This window comes from Euleptes europaea, chromosome 20 (genome assembly GCF_029931775.1).
Source record: "Euleptes europaea isolate rEulEur1 chromosome 20, rEulEur1.hap1, whole genome shotgun sequence".
Lineage (NCBI taxonomy): Eukaryota > Metazoa > Chordata > Lepidosauria > Squamata > Sphaerodactylidae > Euleptes > Euleptes europaea.
In genome coordinates, this window is record NC_079331.1 from 20,760,965 (window position 1) to 20,783,759 (window position 22,795).

Consider the following 22,795-nt stretch of genomic DNA (forward strand, 5'->3'; position numbering starts at 1 on the left):
ACACAGGATGTCTTCCATGTTTGGCAAGCCTCGGGCCACCCCCTGTGCTACTGAGCGCCACCTCCACAGCCTGTTTCCAGAATGCAATGTGGCCATTTTAGGATGTCGAGGATCTGGAAAATCAGGTTAGAGGGATCGGGGAGAGATGATGAGCCCAACTCTTATCTTGTTGCTCTGAAGATTGTAACTTAGGGGTAACTTGGGAAGTGATATAGGTTGTTGTAGGAATCGTTGGAAATGCTGTGGTTTTACCATAGAGTTTCTGGCAATTCCTAGAGCTACCCGTGTCACGTTTTGAACCAGAAGTGACATAGTACCACATCTGGCATCATGTCCCCCTGATATCCCCATCCACAACCCTGCCACCGTTTGCTGCGACCCTACCATAACTCGGCCTATTAACTGCTGCTATCCTAGCCCCACCTTGGAGTAAAAGAGGTCTCACAAGGACCTAGGGCAGTGGTGGTTGCCAAAAGAAGGAGAGGAGAGAGGCTGCCCGGTGCAAGAGCCGGGGCTGCGGGCAGTGGTCACCACCATGAGGCGGCTCGGGGGATCCCTCCCGTCGCCTCTCCTGCTGCTGCTGCTGCTGGGGCTGCTTTTCTGTGCTGGGGCAACGGTGCGCGTGCCCACAGAGAGGGCTCTGCGTGCCCCCCTCTGGCACGCGTGCCATAGGTTCGCCACCACTGACCTAGGGTTTCCAATCTACAGCCGCAGCCTGGAGTTCTCCCAGAATCACAACTGATCTCCATACTACAGAGATCAATGCCTTTGGAGAAAAGGGCAGTCTCTATGGTGTACAAGTGAGGAAGGAAGGCTATAAAGAATATAAATAAATAAATGTCCCATTATATTAAAAAAGGGACTGAGGCATTTGTTGAGGAGAAAAACACACAAAGACAATAAAACTTAACCCACTTTGACTCCTTGCTTATGCTTACTGAGGCAGAAGCTTTTCAAAGGATAAAATGCAGACTCTTCGATATAGGACTTCCAAGACCTAAATAGCACTACTAATAAAACATGCTCCCCATCAAATTTATGTGTGTGTGTGTGTGGGTGAAATGGAAATTAATCCAGTCCCTTACATGGGGCAATACCCCAGCACTCACTTGTTGCAGGATATACCACCTGTATAAAGCAGCAGAGCTCAAAACAGCCAAAAACTACGTGGAGGAATATGAACAGCACATGTATTAAAATAGAAGAAAACAGTATTTAATAAATGTTAATAAAGTCCTTTAAATAAACAACATTTTCCTTAAGAGGTTTCCACTATGACCGCATATTAACTGAAACGTTGTCACATCTTTAGTGAGTGTGAGGCAGAGAGCAAACACAGAGTGACACTGAGTGGGTCTGAGTGATCCTTCTCAGCACAGAGCCATTTCTCTGGCCAGATTTAATGTTTTGCCATCTGCTCTACTCGAAGGCAGATTGCGGAAAATCCCTCTGTCTGACAGGCTCTGCCCTTGTGGCAACAATGGTATTGAAACGGTTGCTCATGTCTTATTTTATTGTAGTTTCTACACAGAATCTCGTGACAAACTATTCAGTCCCCTGTTGGTTAATAACGTTTTCTATTTATTAAACAATTGTTCACCCCAAATACTGGAGACGGTGGCACAGTTTTTAATTTTGTTTTAAAAGCCCACCAAACAGTTAATTAGATGGCAGTATCAACACCAAAAAGGGTCGCCATAAGTCGGCTGTGACTTGAAGGCACTTTACACACACATCAACAAACAGCACTATTCGATGTAACTGTCTTCTAACTATTCTATAAAGGGCACCTTTTAATATTTCCATTCCTTTTGCATCCTTCTGTATTATGTTTTTATGCCAATAAAGGAATGATGATGATGATGATGACGATAAAACTAACCTAGGAGGAGTCTAGGTTGTTGGATCGGTAGCTTCTTGATTCATCCTTCCAATCGGTAGGAAGGAGTTCTCCTAGGGTTGCCAACCTCCAGGTACTAGCTGGAGATCTCCCGCTATTACAACTGATCTCCAGCCAATAGAGATCAGATCACCTGGAGAAAATGGCCGCTTTGGCAACTGGACTCTATGGCATTGAAGTCCTCCCCAAACCCCCCCTCCTCAGGCTCCGCCCCAAAAATCTCCAGGTATTTCCCAACCCGGAGCTGGCAACCCTAGGTTCACCACTAGGGTCGCCAGGTCCTCCCTTGCCATCAGCGAGAGCTTTGGTGGTTGTGGTGGGGGATTTGCAAGCGTGCAGCACATGTATGCATTAATGTCCCTTCTGTGGCAAACGCGTAAGGGTCAGGGATGCTCTAGCCAACCCGAAGGAATGTGCTAGATCATCCTTGTCAAACCCAGAAGTGACTGGGATGCTCTAGCATTTTCCTCCAAAAAGTCTATGGTTTCCATAGAGTTTTTTGTTGTTGTTGAGGGATGGGCTAGAGTGTTCCTGTCGTTTCTGGGTTTACCTTGGAAGGGACATTATTGTGCCACCCTTTAGCTGGCCTGTGTCCCCCATCAGCCAGCTGAGGGGTGGGGGGCAGGCCTGTTAATTGGTGGGAAATTGCCCGCCATTAACAGGCACCTGGCAACCCTGTTCACCACTCTCTTCATGTGGTTGTGTGGTGGAACCCTCAGCCACTTGTGCAGGGTCTGTGCTTTGCCAGAGACATCAGCGACACGCCCGACGATGCAGAATCCAGTCCACCACAACCTTTTCCTGATCAGTTCCCTCTGAGAGAATTTGTTTTGTGTGTGCAAAACTGCAAGACGTGGGTGGGATCCCAACGAAATTTTCCACTAGTGCAATTTCTGCCAATTCCCTGTTCCACCTGTAGACCCCCCCCCCATTTGCCCTTCATTCCTCAGGGTCCCCTTTTGCCTCCAGGAGCAGCATTTTTTGGGGGACCAGTGTGCTGCAGTGGGGGGAGGGGAGGGTTGCCAGGTCCCTCTTTGCCACCAGTGGGAGGTTTTTGGGGCAGAGCCTGAGGGGGGGCAGGGTTTGGGAAGGGAAGGGACTTCAAAGAAGAAGAAGAAGAAGACTTTCTCTACCACTTAAGGAAGAATCAAACTGGCTTACAGTCGCCTTCCCTTCCCCTGCCCACAACAGACACCCTGTAGTTGGGGCTGAGAGCTGTAACCCAAAGTCATCCAGCAGGCTTCATGTGTAGGAGTGGGGAAACCAACCTGGTTCACCAGATTAGCATCCACCGCTCATGTGGAGGAGTGGGGAATCAAACCCAGATCAGAGTTCACCTCTTCAAACCAGCGCTCTTAACCACTACACCACACTGTCCATAGAGTCCAATTGCCAAAGTGGCCATTTTCTCCAGGTGATCTCTACCGGCTGGAGATCAATTGTAATAGTAGGAGATCTCCAGCTAGTACCTGGAGGTTGGCAGCCCTAGGGGAGGGGAGGCAGGAAAGTTCTCTGTTTCAGCAAGGGAAGGCTGTGGAAAATTTAATCTGGGTCCAGCCCCTCGTCTTGCTGCTTCAACAACGTGACTTGCGTGTACTAAACCGTTCTTCTCTCTTCCTTCTTACAGCACTGACAGTGAAATTCCTGACCAAGAGGTTTATAAGTGAATATGATCCTACTCTGGGTAAGGTGTTACATCCACGTTTGCAGGTCTCCCTGAGTTTTCCTGTTCTATGCTTTCTGGAATTGCTTCTTTAACAGGGGTTGAACCTAGCGTAGTGATAGGGTTGCCAGATCCCTCTTCACCACCAGCGGGAGATTTTGGGGGCAGAGCCTAAGGAGGGCAGGGTTTGGAGAGGGGAGGGACTTCAGTGCCATAGAGTCCAATTGCCAAAGCGGGCATTTTCTCCAGGTGAACTGATCTCTATCAGCTAGAGATCAGTTGTAATAGCAGGAGATCTCCAGCTATTACCTGGAGGTTGGCATCTCTATGTAGCGAGCTGTCACATATGCTCAGGAGTCCAAATCCCCGGCAGGCACAGCAAGCTCCAGGGCCCCTGTGATTGGCTGGCAGGATGAAGCCTTTAGATTGGCCAGGAGGTCCTGTATAAATGCTAAAAGACTGGCCTGTAGAACCGAACCTTCTTGCTTGTTCCATTTCAGGCACCAGCAGCAACCAGTCTGGGGAGGAGCTGTGGTAGAGCCTCTGCTTGGCATGCAGAAGGCCCCATGTTCAATCTCTGGCATCTCCAGTTAAAAAGGTGATGGGAAAGACCTCTGCTAGGAAAGCTGCTGCCAGTCCGAGGAGACAATACTTGCCTTGATGGGCCGATAGTCTGATTCAGGCTAAGGCAGGGCTTCTTAAACTTTTTCTATTCGCAACCCCTTTTCACCCGAGAAATTTTGACACGACCCCGGGTATATAGGTATATAAAATAGGTATATAAATCAAACATTTACTGATAATAAATCATAAAGAAATTTATTTTAGAACAATTCTTTGGTATACATATAATTTTACCATTTACTGTTGCCAAATTTTTTGCAACCCCCCACATTCAGTTACGTGACCCCATATGGGGTCGCGACCGACAGTTTAAGAGGCTTTGGTCTAAGGCAGCTACACGTGTCTTTCCTTGGGGTTCCCTGGTCGTTGAACGTACCCTCCTGATCTGCTATCCATAAACCCAGCCTAGCCGTAAGATAGAGTTCTTACCCAGTTCCCAGGTGTTTTGGAGTCCACCAGGCATAAACCTTCCCACTTGCTGTGTAGTCTGAACAGGTGCCAAGCAGGTATTTTGCACCCGTGTACAGCTTCAGTACATGCAAAACGACCACTGGATTTTTCATGGTTCTGGTTTGTGCGTAAGCACAGATGCAAAATGTGTGCATTGCCTCTGTTCGGACCACCTGGTGACAGCACATATCGAGCTCATCAATATCAGGAGCTCCCAATACATGCAGTTGTTTCTGGGTTCCCACTATGCCTGCATGTAATGTCTGAATAGGACTATGTTGACCGCAGAGTCCTCGAAGGTGGGATTGATCATTGGCGTGCAAAATTCACTGTTCTGCTTCTGGCCAAGCACTCATGCATAGGGTTGTCAGCTCCGGGTTGGGAAATACCTGGAGATTTTGGGGGTGGACGCTGAGGAAGGCGGAGTTTGGAGAGTGGGGGGACTTCAATGCCTTGGAGGCCTATTGCCAAAGTGGCCATTTTCTCCAGGTAGGGTTGCCAACCTCCAGGTACTAGCTGGAGATCTCCTGTATTACAACTGATCTCCAGCCAATAGAGATCAATTCCACTGGAGAAAATGGCCACTTTGGCAATTGGACTCTATGGCATTGAAGTCCCTCCCCTCCCCAAATCCTGCCCTCCTCAGTAGGGTTGCCAGGTCCCTTCTCGCAACTGGTGGGAGGTTTTTGGGGCGGAGCCTGAGGAGAGCGGTTCCTCAGTGGAACAAGCTTCCTTGGGAGGTGGTGAGCGCTCCTTCGCTGGAAGTTTTTAAGAAGAGGTTAGATGGCCATCTGTCAGCAATGCTGATTCTGTGATCTTAGGCAGATGATGAGAGGGAGTGCATCTTGGCCATCTTCTGGACATGGAGTGGGGGTCGCAGGGGGTGTGGTGGAGGAGGTGGTTGTGGGTTTCCTGCATTGTGCAGGGGGCTGGACTAGATGACCCTGGTGGTCCCTTTCAACTCTATGATTCTATGATTCTGTAGTTTTATGTGAGTGGGGCTTGGGGAGGAACTTCAGTGACATAGAGTCCAATTGCCAAAGTGGCCATTTTCTCCAGGTGAACTGATCATCAGCTGGAGATCAGTTGTAATAGCAGGAGATTGCCAGCTAGTACCTGGAGGTTGGCAACCCTACTCCTCAGGCTCCACCTCAAAAACCTCCTGCTAGTGGTGAAGTAGAACCTGGCAATCCTATCTCCAGGGGAACTGATCTCTGTCGCCTGGAGATCAGTTGTAATAGCTGAAGATCTCTAGCCACCACCTGGAGGTTGGCAACCCTACTCATGTGCACATCACACTAGCAGGGACCCACTCGAGGCCCAAGGCTCCCAAAAATATTTTTCAAGCAGTTTGTTTTTATCAGCCATAAAAGTGTTTCGAAAGAACATAGCAGAAAATGAAGGTCCTTAGGTCCTTATGTCCCTGGGAAACACTGGAAAATTTCATGTTTGCCTCTTGGAGAGAGGGTTGTTGGCAAGAAAAGGCCCAGGATATTGTAAGTGGCCAGAGTGTGATGTGGATTTGCTGCAGACAGAAACAAGCTGCCAACTTTAAGGCCCACGTACCAAGGAAAGCAGAAATGGAAAAAATGCTGATTTTTTAGAAAGGCTGCAGGGACTTAAAAATTCTCCGAACGCTTTATTTGTTTTGCCAAGTTTCTTCTTACATGCAAAGCCACGGCTGGCAATGAACACAATTTGAGTGATGCCTAGCAAATGAGAAGAACGTGATATCTTTCCGCTAGCACCTAAAGTTGGTTTAAACTACAAAGTTTTATTCCCATTCTAAAGCAGTAGGTTGATTTCAACTAACCCTTTCAGTCAAATTGCTTCGGTTTGTTCATTCAGTTTTAACAGAGGACCCGCATAATGTCACTGGTGCCCTGTTGCATTCTAGAGTTTTCCCTGCTATCCTTTTTTCAGCAGACCTGGTTTGTGATGATTTTTAAAAAATAAAATGGAATGGCAGTTCCAGGTTGCCCCATGTGGGGAGTCCAAGTACCACTGAAATTTCTCGGGATTCAATTTTCCTTCTTTTGTTCTGCTTCCAGTTAAGATAATTAGCCCTGCTGGATCAGACCAAGGCCCATCAAGTCCAGCCGTCTGTTCACACAGTGGCCAACCAGTGCCTCTAGGAAGCTCACAAACAAGATGACTGCAGCAGCATTGTCCTGCCCATGTTCCACAGCACCTAATATAACAGGCATGCTCCTCTGATCCTGGAGAGAATCGGTATGCATTATGACTAGTAACCATTTTGACTAGTAGCCATGGATAGACCTCTCCTCCATAAGAATATAAGAAAAACCCTGCTGGATCAGACCAAGTTCAGCAGTCTGTTCACACAATGGCCAACCAGGTGCCTCTAGGAAGCCCCCAAACAAGACAATTGCAGCAGTACCATCCTGCCTATATTCCACAGTATATATCCAGCATGCTCCTCTGATCCAGGAGAGAATAGGTATGCATCATGACCAGTATCCATTTTAACTAGTAACCATGATTACCCCTCTCCTCCATGAACATGTCCCCTCCCCTCTTAAAGCCTTCCAAGCTCGCAGCAATCACCACATCCTGGGGCAGGGAGTTCCACAATTTAACTATGCTTAATTTAACTACCGTATGCTTATTTTAACTATGCTTAATTTAACTATGCTTAAAGAAACTTGCCATTCTGTGCAGCAAGTTAACTTTAGCAGCGCTCTTTTCTCCAATCAGGCAGGCTGATCGGAGATCTGCCAGATCACTTTTAAAATCTTGTGCTGCCAGATGTTAACATTCTGGGCATATTTTGGTCAGCCAACCTGACGGGACTGCCGAGGGCTGTGAATGATTCATGGCGAAAGTCAGCAAGATTTATGAACGCGCTCCAAAACCTTCACTGAGGGTTGAACCCTGAAAGGGGTCCTGTTCCCAAATATTCTCTCTCCAAAGCTTAGGGATGAGTTTTGTTTTTCAAAAGAGGAAGAGGATGGAGTTGTTTTTGTAGTTCTGAAGTCCCTGCAGTTAGTCTGAAAAATGTCTCACTGGATGAATCACTGGATATTAATTTAGTAGAGAGGAAAAGGGCACGGAGGCACTTTTAATTGGAGCAAGAAAGTCTCCCCCCCACCCCATTTGAAGGTCACTGTTGTTTTGCTTTCCCCGGACTGTCCAGAACGGAGAGGTGGGAGTGGAATTTCCAGGGCAGCGGAAAGTTGCTTGTATATCTGCACAGTGACTCTCAATCTGGAAGAAACAAGAGACTTGAAGAGGGAGGAAGGGGGAGTTCTGGGGGGGGGACTCTTTCAAGACATAGAGCCAAAGACTTTTCCTCCCAGCAGCTGATGGCTTGCATTGCTCTGTATGAAAGTTGCAGAGATGCAGGGAACGTAGGGTTGCCAACTTTGAAGAAGAGTAGTTATTTATATGCTGACTTTCTCTACATTTTTACGAGATTCAAACCAGTTTACAATCTCCTTCCCTTCCTCTCCCCACAACAGACACCTTGTGAGGTAGGTAGGGCTGAGAGAGTTCGGACAGAACCGTGACTGTCCCAAGGTCACCCAGCAGGCTGCATGTGGAGGAGTGGGGAAACCAACCCAGTTCTCTGGATTAGAGTCTGCCGCTCATGTGGAGGAGTGGGGAATCAAACCCAGTTCTTCAGATTAGAGTCCGCTGCTTCTAACCACTACACCACACTGGCTCTCTCTGCACTGGGAAATTCCTGAAAGGGCTTCAGCAGGGTATAATGCTATGGAGTCCACCCTCCCAAAGCAGCCCTTTTCTCCAGAGGGAGATCTCTATAGTCTGAAGATTGCTCGTAAATCCTGGAGATCTCCAGGCCCCACCTGCAGGCTGGCAACCCTAGTGAGGGAAACTGAGATGTCCAGGCCTCTTCTAACGCCAGTTGCCAGATTAGTACCCCAGTCCACAGATCCCAAGAGAGCAGCATGGAACATACCTGCAACTATGTACAAGGGGTCTACATGTTTACCTGCTGAAGAGGCTGCTAGTGATAGCTAGCTTTGCTTACAATTAAAGTTTAAAGGTGCAGATATTTGAGAAACTCCTCCAAGGAAGCCATATGTGTTCATGGTCCAAAAAATGGGGATTTAGAACAGGGCCTTTCTTGGCATGACCATGGTGCGCACTCTCCAATTATTTGTACCTCTGTGGAGAACTATTTGTGAAGTCGTCAAAGATTTCACCGGTGTCTCAGGGACACCTGCAGGGTTCTGGGCAGGTGGCTTTCAAGTAGGGTTGCCACCTCCGGGTTGGGAAATACCTGGAGATTTTGGGGGCGGAGCCTGAGGAGGGTGGGGTCCAGGGAGGGGAGAGTCCATAGAGTCCAGTTGCCAAAGCGGCCATTTTCTCCAGGGGAACTGATCTCTATCGCCTGGAGATCAGTTGTAACAGCGGGAGATCTCCAGCCACCACCTGGAGGTTAACAAACTATAAAAAGTACCCAACTATTGGTGTGAACTTATAATCAAGACTCACAATGTATTGTATATGATGAGTCTATAGAAGGTGATTATGCATTGGTAACTCAGAACAAAACAGCATAACCTAAGATAAAAACATAATATAAGGGTCTGAAGAACTTTATGTATGTACTAATATATCCTCTTAAGATCCTGCTCAGAAAGAAGTTTGGAAGTTTGAAAATGTTCTGAGGAAGTTAACCCCTATGAAACAAGTGAAACCTAGGAGCTTGTTAACAGCACAGAATTTGGCTGCTACCGTACATGAAGGAGACAACTTGCAGCATATAATATATGAAGAAGTATAAAATACTTATTTTATATTAAGTCTGTATTATGAGGTGTCATTTTGTAAGACTTTCATAACAAATGAAATATGGACCTTGGCTACTATTGTATTCCTATATACAAATACATTGTGAGTCTTGATTATAAGTTCACACCAATAGTTGGGTACTTTTTATAGTTCGTTGGTCTTGTACATTTAGTACCTGACTCCCCCTTTTTCATCATTAACCACCTGGAGGTTGGCAACCCTACCTTCAAGTCAAGCCCGGAGGCTGGGGGGATGCTTATAAGAAAGCAGAAGAGAACAAGTGCGGGGGTCTGCCCAGAGCAAGGCTGTGTGTGTGTGTTAAGTGCCATCAACTTGCTTCCTACTAGGGTTGCCAACCTCCAGACAGTGTCTGGAAATCTCCCGCTATTACAACTTGTCCAAAAATGACATCACTTCTGGATCAGACATGGGTTCTTTGTGGTGGTCATAGGGTTGCCGGGTCCCCCCTCCCCAACCACCAGCAGAGGGGTGGGGGCGTAGGGTTGCCAGATCCAGGTTTCTCTACATCCCAGAGTGACTTCTCCCAGTGGTCCTATACAGATTTTAAGCATCATGGGAGTCACCATAGGCTGTGGCTCAGTGGTAGAGCATCCGCTTGGAATGCAGAAGGTCCCAGGTTCAATCCCCAGCATCTCCAGTTAAAGGGACTAGGCAAGTAGGTGATGTGCTGCCTGAGACCCTGGAGAGCTGCTGCCAGTCTGAGTAGACAATACTGACTTTGATGGACCAAGGGTCTGATTCAGTATAAGGCAGCTTCATATGTTCATATGTCCACAGGTCAAACGGCAGAACAGTCCCGCACCATGTTCTTCCTGGAAAGGCCAAAACACTTCAGCCCAACCACCTAGGGATGCCAGCCTCCAGGTGGAACCTGGAGATCCACCAGAATTACAGCTCATCTCCAGACTACAGAGATCAGTTCCCCTGGAGAAAACAAATGCTTTGGAGAGTGGACTCAATGGCATTATATCCCACTGAGGTCCCCAGGCTCTGTCCCCAAATCTCCAGGAGTTTCCCAACCTGGATCTGGCAACCCTGCCCCTTCATCTCCCACCGGTGACCAGGAGGGACCTGGCCACCCTGTGTGGAGGGCAAGATGTTTTAGTAACAAATTGCCCATTTAACCATTATTATGTTTGCATAGAGGTAGTTTGCAGAGCCAAACAGAATGTTTTGGCATGGGTGGTTTTCCTGAGGGTAACAGCTCAACTTTGGAGATATGAGAAGCTGTTCTTCAGGTAGGCTTGTGTTTGTCTATTTTGTCTTGCAGAGGACACTTACGCTTCGGAAGAGGTAGTTGACCAACAGCCAGTACTGCTAAAGGTGATGGATACAGCTGACCAGGTAGGGAGAATTAAGCATCAGGTAGGGTAGCCCACTCCAGGTGGGGCCTGGAGTTCTCCCAGAATCTCTCTCTCTCTCTCTCTCTCTGGGTTCTGAGTGGAGGTAATGGGTATGCTCTCCTTGTAGATGTTACTCTTTATTTCTGCTTGTGTATTTATAATAAAGGTGATAGTACAAAGACACTTTAAGTCTCCAGCGGGCTTTCTTCTCCCAAGGAGACCAACGTCAGCCAGCATTGCCTCTGGAACGTCTTGCCACTTGGGGAAGGGGCAGACTGCAGAACAATACAAAGGAAACCACTTCTGTTTCAGACCAGGGGGGGGGCATGATTCACTTTCTGTTTTCCTATGCGCTGTCCTGAAATACTACTCAATCTCCGCAGGAGCTCAGCTGGTTCCCTGCCATCATCTGCTAGTAGGGTTGCCAGCTCTGGGTTGGGAAATACCTGGGGATTTGGAGGGGGGGGGAACCTAAGGGCAGGGTTTGGGGACTTAAGTGTGATATAATGCCATAGAGTCCACCTTTCAAAGCAGCCATTTTCTCCAGGTGAACCAATCTCTGTTGCCTGGAGATCAGTTGTAATAGCAGGAGACCTCCAGCCACCATCTGGAAGTTGGCAACCCTAGGAAGGTGAGGCATCCCCTCCTGAGCTCTCAGTACCTTCCACTCGGTCCAAATTTCAACCAAGTGGTTGGTGGTGCAGGCCCAGGGGGATGGGTTAGGGTTGCCAGCCTTCAGGTGGGGTCTGGAGACTTCCCAGAATTACAACTGCTCTCCAGACTACACAGATGAGTCTTCCTTGAGAAAATGGCTGCTTTGGAGGGTGGACAATATGGCATTATTCCCCACTGAGATCCCTCCCCTTCCCAAAACCCACCCTCCCCAGTCTTCACCCCCATATCTCCAGGAATTTTGAACCCAGAGTTGGCATTGCTCGGATGGGTGTAGCTTAGGGATGCCAACCTCCAGGTGGTATCTGGAGATCTCCTGCTATTACAACTGATCTCCAGGCGATAGAGATCAGTTCCCCTGGAGAAAATGGCTGCTTTGACAATTGGACTCTATGGCATTGAAGTCCCTCCACTCCCCAAACCCTGCCCTCCTCAGGCTCCGCCCAGAGCTGACAACCATAGAGGGGCTCAGTGGTAGAGCAACTGCTTGGCATGCAGAAGGTCCCAGGTTCAATCTCCGGCATCTCCAGTTAAAGGGACTAGGCAAGTAAGTGATGTGAAAGACCTCTACCTGAGACCCTGGAGAGCTGCTGCCGGTCTGAGTAGACAATACTGATTTTGATGGAACGAGGGTCTGATTCAGTAGAAGGCAGCTTCATGTGTTCATGTGTAGCTGGTTTGCAGCACTAAAATACCTCGAACTTTTTTTGCTGGCAACCGGCAGGTAAACAGAGTCGGGTTTCTTTTAAAGCCAAGGGCACAGCTGCTTTTAATTATTCTGTGAAAAGCTGAGTCACACACCTAATGAGCAAATGCTGAAGTCGGCCTGCAAACCCACCTGACCCGAGGAGCCGAATTTGCTGGCCTGGCATAGCCTGGAGCTCCATTACCCAGGGCAGTCCTGACTGTGAGCATCCTCGGGAACAATGACCTGTTCATGCGCTGCCAAGTGCAAAATGCGTCCAGTGGCTGGGGAGGTGGGGGTGTTGAAACAATAGACAAAAGGGGAATGTCAGAGGGAGGGCAGGCTGCTAATAGCTAGGCTTTGCAGCCCCCTCCCTACGAGGAGGGGCTCTCAAGGTTAGGATTCCTTTTTGAAAAAGGATCCGTGGAAGTTTATAGCATTGTGAGTGGTTTGGGGAAAGAGACAGATATTTTTTGCCCTCCCTGACAACAGGGGGTGCACTCAGACATCACAACTAACTGACACGCAACCAAAATGTGCACAAATCTATCCTCCCGCTGGGTTCATGTGCAAGTCTTGCTTCTTCCCCCTCCCTTCTCATGCAAAAAAATCCTGGTTAGAAACTAAGTCCACTTAGCTGTGGATGCAGATGTGTGGATTCACTGCCTAAGGTTGCCAGCTCTGGTTCTGGAAACACCTGGGGATTTGGGGGGCGGAGCCTGAGAAGGCTAGGGTTTGGGGAGGGGCTTCAATGGGGTATAATGCCATAAGCATTTATGCAGGGGTATTTACTTTGCAGTCCCTGCTGGACTGCTTCGAGGCTTCCTTTGCATTATTCATGATTTTACTGACCTTCAGACAAGACTTCGTTGTGGCCTCGTTCTTCCCCCACAATTATAGGTTCATGTTTTAGGACAAATTTAACTACTGCTTCGAGGCAAGAGCAACGCAATTTCCCCTGTTTCCATGCATAGCTTTTAACTTTGGGTTTCTGTCCCCACACCCATTTTGGCTTCGCCCTCCCATCCAACCCCTTCCCTCAAAGCAAAGCACAAAAGAGGGAGTTAAACCTTCATGAAATGTGCAGGAAGACACTGAAGAAGGCTGCAAAGGTTGGAAGGCAGCTCCTGGTAGGGAGCTGTTGAAGAAAGGTGGGGAGGAATACCCAGCAAAAGCACATGCAGTCCCTTTGAGAGCTGACCTGCCCCCTCCAAGTGCAACAAGGCTTCGTTCTCAGAGGGAGGGACTCAGAAGCTCCCTGATTCATTGGGGATGCCTAATTAGTCACAAGTTTCTCCTGGAATTGGGAGGGGGTGAAGAGCCTGCGTTATAGTATTAAGTCCCAATGACCATAACACAGGAAGAGGTTGATATTTCAAGGCAGTTTGTTTATTAAGCTTAATAATACATACCGGGTGAGGGCTGCCCTAAGGTGCAGGACAGCTCACACACCCTAAACAAAGGATTGCCACCCCAATTATAACTTCTGGTTAGGGATGTTCCAATTATGTAGACTAACTACATATTGGTTGCTTACTTTACTTTCATTAACATAGTGTATAGCGATTGGTCGAAGCTGTCTCTAAGCAGATGCTAGGTCTTGTGATCTTGGAAGTACAAAACACATTCCTTAAGCAGAAGGTAACTTTGAGCTGTGTATTAGTGGAAGGCTGTATCAAGCACAGACAGTCTGATTTACTGGCCCATGGCTCCCGGGTGCCACCTTCCCAAAGCCTCCATGTATGTGCATATGAATACATAGTGTTCTAAACCAGCCCTTATATTCTGGGCTTAGCATTTCTATAAGTGCAAAAATGCAGACCGAACATAAAAGCATACATTCAAATAATAATAATGATTACAGGCATTACAGGGGGAGTGAGAATCCCTCAGGCATGTATTGTTTGAGAATTCGGAGCAGAAAACTGTGCAGCAAACCAAAAGCAAATTTCCCCTGCATAAATGACCATAGAGTCCTCCTTCCAAAGCAGCTATTTTTTCCGGGTGAACTGATTCTCTTTCGCCTAGAGATTAGTTGAAAAAGTGGGAGATCTCCAGCCACCACCAGGAGGCTGGCTACCCTAGCTGTTAGTCCTCCCCACCCCACCCACGCACCCCTAGGGCACTTTCACACATCCTAAATAATGCACTTTCAATCCACTTTCAATGCACTTTAACGATCGTTTGCAAGTGGACTTTGCCATTTCACACAGTAAAATCCAGCTGAAAAGTGCATTGAAACTGGATTGAAAGTGCATTATTTGGCATGTGTGAAAGCACCCATAGATTCTAAACCAGAGCTTAATCCAGGTTAAGAAGAAGAAGAAGAAGAAGAAGAAAAGTTGGTTTCTATATGCTAACTTTCTATACCACTTAAGGAAGAATCAACCTGGTTTACAATCACCTTCCCTTCCCCTCCCCACAACAGACACCTTGTGAGGTAGGTGGGGCTGAGATAGCTCTAAGAGAGCTGTGACTAGCCCAGGGTCACCCAGCTGGCTGCATGTGGAGGAGTGGGGATATCAACTCGGTTAACCAGATTAACCACCGCCGCTCATGTGGAGGAGTGGGGAATCAAACCTGGTTCTCCAGATCAGAGTCCACCGCTCCAAACCACCACTCTTAACCACTACACCATGCTGGCTGTTTGACTGTGGAATCCTGGATTGTGGAAGGGAAACTAACTCCCAGTTAACTGGCATACTTGCATTTGGGTGTCATGGGTTGGTTTCTAATGGGGATTTTCCTCCCGTGGAGGGAGGCACGCTCTAGAGCAGTGGTTCCCAAAGTGGGCAGTACCACCCCATGGGGGGCAGTGGGATTACCTAGGGGGGGACTAAGAGGCAAGGGGGCAGCAGGGGGGCGCTAGAGGTGGGCCCTTTCAACTGTGTTGTTGGCTAGGGTAGGGTGCACTGGGGTTGAGTTTGTGGAACCAAGGGGGTGGCGGCCCAAAAAGTTTGGGAACCACTGCTCTAGAGCATGCCAACAACCCAAGTTTGTGCATCCTCTGCTTTAATGCCATCTTACTGGGGGACTTTGGGGTTAGGAAGCAATTTTCTTCTAGGCCAGTTTGGCCTGCACCATCAGTAGGGTTGCCAAAAGCCCAGTGATGGCGGCTAATTGCCCACCAATCCACCGTGCTGCCCACCGCCCCTCAGCTGGTCGATGGGAGGAAGGAAGAACAGGGGGAGCGATCTGCGCGCACACATGCAGCACAGTAACATCCAGGTTTACCCTGCATTGCTAGCAATTGCTAGAGCACCAGCATGATGCCAGCACTTCCAGGGTAAACCTGGTAAACCTGTTAGTGACATTATCCAGTGCTGCTTCAGTAAGAAGCTCCTAACAATGGCCAGGTAGGACCTGGCAACCCTAACCAGAGAGTCAGCGAGGTGTAGTGGTTAAGAACGGTGGTTTGGAGAGGTGGACTTTGATCTGGAGAACCGGGTTTGATCCCCCATTCCTCCACATGAGCGGTGGAGGCTAATCTGGTGAACTGGATTTGTTTCCCCACTCCTACGCATGAAGCCAACTGGGTGACCTTGGGCTAGTCACACTCTCTCAGCCCCACCTACCTCACAGGGTGTGTGGGGAGGGGAAGGGAAGGTGATTGTAAGCCGGTTTGATTCTTCCTTAAGTGGTAGAGAAAGTCGGCATATAAAAACCAACTCTTCTTCTTCTTCTTCTCTTCTTCTTCTTCTTCTAACCATCAGTCTTGGCTTTATTTTTTATCTCTTGGCTGGTCCAGGCCAGCCGAAAGTGCAGACCCAGGAAGGGTTGAATGAACTTTGCTCAGGGTGACAATTTGCCTATAACTTGGCCTATTGAGATTCCAGTAACCGTTAGTGATGATGCGCTTCCCTGCTAGGATGTGCCAGTCAGCTGCGAACGATACCTGAACTGGGCCCACGGCTACCTGGTGGTCTACAGCATCAACAACCGAAAGAGCTTCGAGGGCTGCCAGCAGTACCTGGATATCCTCACGCTCCACTCGAAGAACACCCAGCATGAACCCCCTGTTCTCCTCGTGGGAAACAAGCTGGACATGGAACAGTACAGGTAAGGAGAAGGCTGCAGGCAAGGCATAGGCTAGCGTGTTCAAATCTGAAATTCAGCCCCCGCTGCATCCTTAGTGAGGGTAGAAGCCACAGAATTCGCCCTCCTGGGCAGCTCTTCAGGGCACAAGACTCTGCCCGAGGTCTATACCTGGCAACTGTCTTGCAAGCCGGATCTCTTTCTCTTCCACTATCTCATCACGTCACTGCTGTTGTGGGAAACACTCTTGTATTTGGACAAAAACTCCATGGTAAAAACGGCTTCTACCATAGAGTTTTTGCCCAAACACCTGAACATCTCCCAAGATGTCAGCAATGTGATAATTTAACTTCCAGAAGTGACGCTGGCACTGGCCTCCCTCTGCAGCTGGTAAATCCCCCCCAACCCTCCATCCCCCACCATTTGCCAGTGGGGACCTGGCAACCCTAGTGAAGCCAGAGGAAGGGTTTTTGAGTGGGATGCGAATAAACCATTTTCAGAAGTACCAATGCCAAGCCTGCACTTATCTAATGGACGTTGAATCACATTGGGGATGCAAACACTCCATGGATCTATCTACCCACTTTGGATAGGGAATTAACTGCCCCCAGCCCCAGTTCCCCACCCCTGGGGAATTGAGGAGCAGAAGAAAAAAAAATAGCCTCCAGTTCGCACCACTCTAGGAATTCCCCCTAGTCTCTATGATAAATATCACAGAGACTAGGGGAGGCAGCCTCGTTAAGGTTGCTAGGTCCCTTTTCGCCTCTGGCAGAAGGTTTTTTGGGCAGAGCCTGAGGAGGGTGGGGTTTGGGGAGGGACTTCAATGCCATAGAGTCCAGTTGCCAAAGCGGCCATTTTCTCCAGGCGAATGGATCTCTATCAGCTGGAGATTAGTTGTAATAGTGGGAGATCTCCAGCTAGTACCTGGAGGTTGGCAACCCTAAGCCTCAAGCATCTCCTAGAAGTGATGTCACATCCTCCCTAAGCTCTTCACTTTCCAGGCACCGCCCTCCCCAAACCTCCCGTCATTTGCCGAGGCTATGTTGGGAACCCAATTGAGCGAGGCCTGTTTATAGATGAAGGTAGTAACAGGGGGGAAATCAACCTTTCTGGCTCTCCTTTCCAGGCAGATCACCAAGGCCGAGGGGGTGTCTCTCGCTGCCAAATATGGCTGCTTATTCTACGAAGTCTCGGCCTGCCTGGATTTCGAATCCGTGCAGCACGTGTTCCACGAGGCCGTTCGGGAAGTGAGGCGGGAGATGGAGAGGCACATGGCCATCCACCCTCTGTTCATCATCGAGGAGAAGTCCCCCCTCCACCTCCTCCCGCCGGCCGCCGTGGCCTCCAAACATGGCTTGGCCAGCTGCACCTTCAACACGCTGTCCACGGTCAACTACAAGGAAATCCCTTCGGTGGCCCAAGCCAAGCTGGTCACGGTGAAATCCTCGCGGGCTCAGAGCAAGAGGAAGGCGCCCACGTTGACTTTGCTGAAGGGCTTTAAGATATTTTGAGGAGGGCCCACAAAGCGGCAAAGAGGAAACGAGCCCCTGCCAGTGGACTGCGCTGAACCCTGGGAACAATTGGGCCGCCATTTTGAGGACCAACATTCCGCAGGCCGCACGGCCTTGGCCCTGCAGCAAAGCACGCTGGGAGAAACAGTGGTCTGGACTGTGGGCGAACCTTCGATGAAAGGCCCCCAGAAACCCTCCAGGCCAAACCAGTGATTTCTATCTACCTGCCACATTTTGATCCTGGCCATCCACCAAAGTATTCAGGGCAGCATTCATGGTTCTCTCCTCGCCCTCCATTTAACCTAGGGTTGCCAGGACCCTCTTCGCCATCGGCAGGGGTTTTTCGGGGTGGAGACTGAGGAGGGCGGGGTTTAGGGAGGGGAGGGACTTTAATGCCAGAGAGTCCAATTGTCAAAGCAGCCATTTTCTCTAGGTGAACTTACCTCTATCGACTGGAGATCAGTTGTAATAGCAGGAGATCTCCAGCTAGAACCCAGAGGATGGCAACCCTAATTTAACCCCCAGAACCACCCTGTGAGGTAGATGAGGCTGAGAAAGAGACAGTCGCTGGCCCAAGGTCACCCAGTGACCTGAGGTGGGAATTGAACTCAGGCCACCTTACCACTGGGCCGACCCGTATTTTCCTGCATTTCAGCTGGCATTGGGATTGGTACATTTTTTACCCTGGAGCCATCTGCATGTGGGGAAAGCTAAACCCGGTTGTTTTTGTTCATTGTGACTGTGTGTGTTGCTGCAGGTTGGGGGTCCAACAAGGGATGGAGGCTGGAACCATCTCTTTGCCAGCAGAATGAGATTTGGGCGGAACTTCTGTTCCACCGCTATTGCAGGTATCTTAGGGTTGCCAGGTCCCTTTTCCCCACTGGTGGGAGATTTTTGGCGGGGAGAAGAAGAAGAGTTGGTTTTATATGCCGACTTTCTCTACCACTTAAGGCAGAATCGAACCGGCTTACAATCACCTTCCCTTCCCTTCCTCACAACAGACACCCTGTGAGGTAGGCGGAGCAGAGAGAGTTCAGAGAGAACTGTGACTAGCCCAAGGTCACCCAGCTGGCTTCATGTGTAGGAGAGGGGAAACCAACCCAGGTCACCAGATTAGCCTCCGCCGCTCATGTGGAGGAGTGAGGAACCCAGTCCTCCAGATATGAGTTCACCGCTCCAAGCCACCGCTCTTAACCACTACACCACACTGGTTCTCCAGCCTGAGGAGGGGAGGGGAGGGACTTCAATGCCATAGAGTCCAATTGCCAAAGTGGCCATTTTCTCAAGCGGGACTGATTTCTATCAGCTGGAGATCAGTTGTCAAAGCAGATCTCCAACTATTACCTGGAGGTTGGCAACCCTACTCCAAATCCTGTATTCGGTGCTGACTATTTCATACGATCTAGCCACGTATGGGTTCTACATGTAAATTTACTTTTTGGGATAAATGTTATATCAGATGCCAACTTGTTCAGTAGGATGTCTGCCTAAATGTTTTGTGCGTGCTTGGAAAAACTGTCAATGATCCTTTCTGGGAGATGCGAAAATGTGGGTCCCTGCGTCTTGAGAACGTCAGCTGCACCACAGAGGACGCAAGAAGATACAAGGTTGGGCAGGCCCGAGTCTTGTCTCTGAGCCGATTTGTATTCCCAACTCTGCCCCCAAGACACCCACATTCTACCATAAGAATTACTTTATGCAAAAGCAATGTGTAATTTTTCTACGTCAGCGACTCATGTTTTTTAATCATTAGGAATGTGTCTTCTTTTGGCAAGGAAAGAGGAAGCAGAAGGGAAAATGTGGAGGATGAGCAAATGTACCAGTGAGCATGGACACATGGTGCATGCCAATGAAACAAAAGTTCCTTGCTTTTTGGTTTGATGAGACCACAACGACAGAGACAAGAAATTGTGGTACCTCAAGCGTTCCCGTGCTGAAGGAACACAGAGCCTCCTGGTGGATGAAGAATGCATGACCGTTTTTGTGCACTTCCACTTTGTGCTCTTTGAGCACAATCTAGCCTTCGATGTGTAGGGTTGCCAACCTCCAGATACTAGCTGGAGATCTCCTGCTATTACAACTGATATCCAGCCGATAGAGATCAGTTCACCTGGAGAAAATGGCTGCTTTGGCAATTGGACTTTATGGCATTGACGTTAGGGTTGCCAGGTCCCTCTTCACCACCAGCAGGAGGTTTTGGGGGCGGATCCTGAGGAGGGCGGGGTTTGGGGAGGGGAGGGACTTCAATGCCATAGAGTCCAATTGCCAAAGCAGCCATTTTCTCCAGGTGAACTGATCTCTATCAGCTGAAGATCAGTTGTAATAGCAGATCTCCAGCTAGTACCTGGAGGTTGGCAACCCTAATTGAAGTCCCTCCCCTCCTCAAATCCCACCCTCTTCAGGCTCCACCCCCAAAAACCTCCCAGAAACCTCCCACCAGTGGCAAAGGGGGATCTGGCAACCCTGTCAATGGGCCCTTTAGAATGATGGTTGAACAATTCATTGGGGGCAAGCATCAGGATTAAAACTGATCTCTTTCGCCTGGAGATCAGTTGTAATCCCAGGAGATCTCCAGCTACCAACTGGAGGTTGGCAACCCTATAAAAAAGCCAGTCTACCCCTTGCAGTTATAAGGTACGGGACAGGGGGAGACTCTCCACTTACAGATAATAAGGGAACCTCTCTGAGAGGCTGTAGTGTCAGTACCTGCCCCAACAAACTACAACTCCCAAGATTCATTTGGGGGGGGGTCATATAAGGTTGTGTCTAGGGAGACTGTCTGGCCCCAGATTCTGTCCATTCATGGAAGGATGAAAAGCACAAGGGCATTTACTTTTTCTTCTTTTGATGCTGTTTCCAGGTTTATTTTGTCCTGTGCTCGTCTCGGATTATTTTCCGGATTATAAAGAGTTAAGAGAAAACAAACTCACAGAATTGTTTCCCCCCTTCTTTTGTGTCAAAGGGGGAAGGGTAAAAGCTTTAATTTCTATCTCAAGATATGCTACTTGTATTTTTTTTAATGACATTTAGATATCACCTTACAGTTTCTGCCAACTATTGTGGAAAATATGTTAATAAAGGAAACTTGGGGAAAGCCAAGCGTGGGATCTTCTGTTTCGTTTTGCTCATTGGCACCAGAGCAATTTTCCTTCCCTGGTTTGGGCAACATTTATTCATCTGTAGGATCTAGGTTGCCAACCTCCAGGTACTACCTGGAGATCACCTGGAGAAAATTGCCCCTTTGACGATTGGACTCTATGGCATTGAAGTCCCTCCCCTCCCCAAACCCCACCCTCCTCAGGCTCCACCCAAAATATCTCCAGGTATTTCCCAACCTGGAGCTGGCAACTCTAGTAGGATCCTAAACTCAGCACACAGCATTGCAGCTGTGTGCATTCATCACCAACCATTCCTGTTTCTGCCGTTTGACTCAGTGGTTAGAATGTTGGCGTATTGGGTTGCCAGCTCCAGGTTGGGAAATTCCTGGAGATTTTTGGGGGTGGAGCCTGATGAGGGTGGGGTTTGGAGAGGGGAGGGACTTCAGTGCCATACAGTCCACTTCCAAATCAGCCATTTTCTCCAGGTGAACTGATCTCTGCCACCTGGAGATCTGTTGTAATGGTGGGACATCTCCAGCCACCACCTGGAGGTTACTTACAAGTAAGAACAAAACCTGTGCCAGAATTAAGAAACTTAAGAGAATGGCAGCACGGAGGCTCATAAATAATAAAACATAACTTGCAAACTAGGTTTGTTAGACATTCATTTCATGCTAACACACCAAAAAAACAGTGCATACATACAATAGACAAATGACAAAGTGCAATGCAATATACAGTGAAGCAGAACAACATCTATGAACACTACAACAGAGGCAGGAAGCCTCCGCATACAGAAATATCACCCCACAATTGTGCCAATGGCAAAAATGCTATGTTTGATAAACCTCAATGAGGGGTGAGGGATAGAGTCCAAGCACGCCCGAAGGCAGGGTCCAATTAGCAGCAGGAGTACGTGTGGCTAGTCATGGGTCCACGTGTGGCTAGTCTATGGGTCCTGCAATACGCTCTCTTGACGCGTTTCCTAGCGTGACGCTCCTTACCGGCAACACTGCTCACAATTCGTTTTTAAGTGTACCAGGACGTCTGGATATCATATTGAGCTGAAGAAGCTACTCACTCGAAACGTGGACCCATGACTAGCCACACATACTCCTGCTGCTACTAACTGGACCCTGCCTTCGGGCGCGCTTGGACTCTATCCCCCACCCCTCATTGAGGTTTTTCAAATATAGCATTTTTGCCATTGGCACAATTGTGGGGGGATATTTCTGTATTCGGAGGCTTCCTGCCTCTGTTGTATTGTTCATAGATGTTGTTGTGCTTCACTGTATATAGCATTGCACTTTGTCATTTGTCCATTGTACGCATGCACTGTTTTTTTGGTGTGTTAGCATGAAATGAATGTCTAACAAACCTAGTTTGCAAGTTATGTTTTATTATTTATGAGCCTCCGAGCTGCCACCACTGGAGGTTGGCAACCCTATTGGAGTAGGATCCAGGGAAGGCACGTCCGAATCCCCCCTGGCTGGGTGACCCTGGCCCAGTCCCAAATTCTTGGACTAAACTACCTAGGGTTGCCAGCTCAGAGTTGGGAATTACCTAGAGATTTTGGGGGTGGAGCCAGAGGAGGGCAGGGTATGGAGAAGGGAAGGACTTTAATCAGTTTGTGCATCTTTGCTGTGGTAATTTATCTGCCAACAAGCCTAACCCTACCTCACAGGATTGTTGTGAGGATAAAACAGAGGAGAGCAATGTAAGCCGGTTTGGGTCCCCATCGGGGAGAATAAAGTAAGTCAGTAAAGTAATCATACAGTAAGTCAGTAAAATAAATAAATGATCAATATACACCATGTTGGAACATAAGGAATGGATTCAGCGCTGTGCACCATATGTAACATGAGGGATACTTGTATGCCACCCCCACCCCACCCCCCCACTCAGAAGCCAAATCCCAACCCTCCCTCTCCTGATTTAGTTCCTGGCTATGACCTTTGGTCTGCTTGGTCACCTCGCCAAAAGACGCAGACAAGTCTTCTGGAACCCTGAG

General features: G+C 48.6%; 1 protein-coding gene across 1 annotated transcript; it reads left to right on the forward strand.

The window, feature by feature from the left end:
• Nucleotides 1–7: 7 nt before the first annotated feature.
• On the forward strand, nt 8–17,686 carry RASL12 (RAS like family 12). The gene is made up of 5 exons (XM_056865706.1): nt 8–125; nt 3,528–3,584; nt 10,711–10,784; nt 16,009–16,199; nt 17,302–17,686. Exons 1-5 carry the CDS (start codon nt 8–10, stop codon nt 17,684–17,686), a joined length of 825 nt encoding a protein of 274 aa, XP_056721684.1.
• The last annotated feature ends 5,109 nt before the right edge of the window (nt 17,687–22,795 follow it).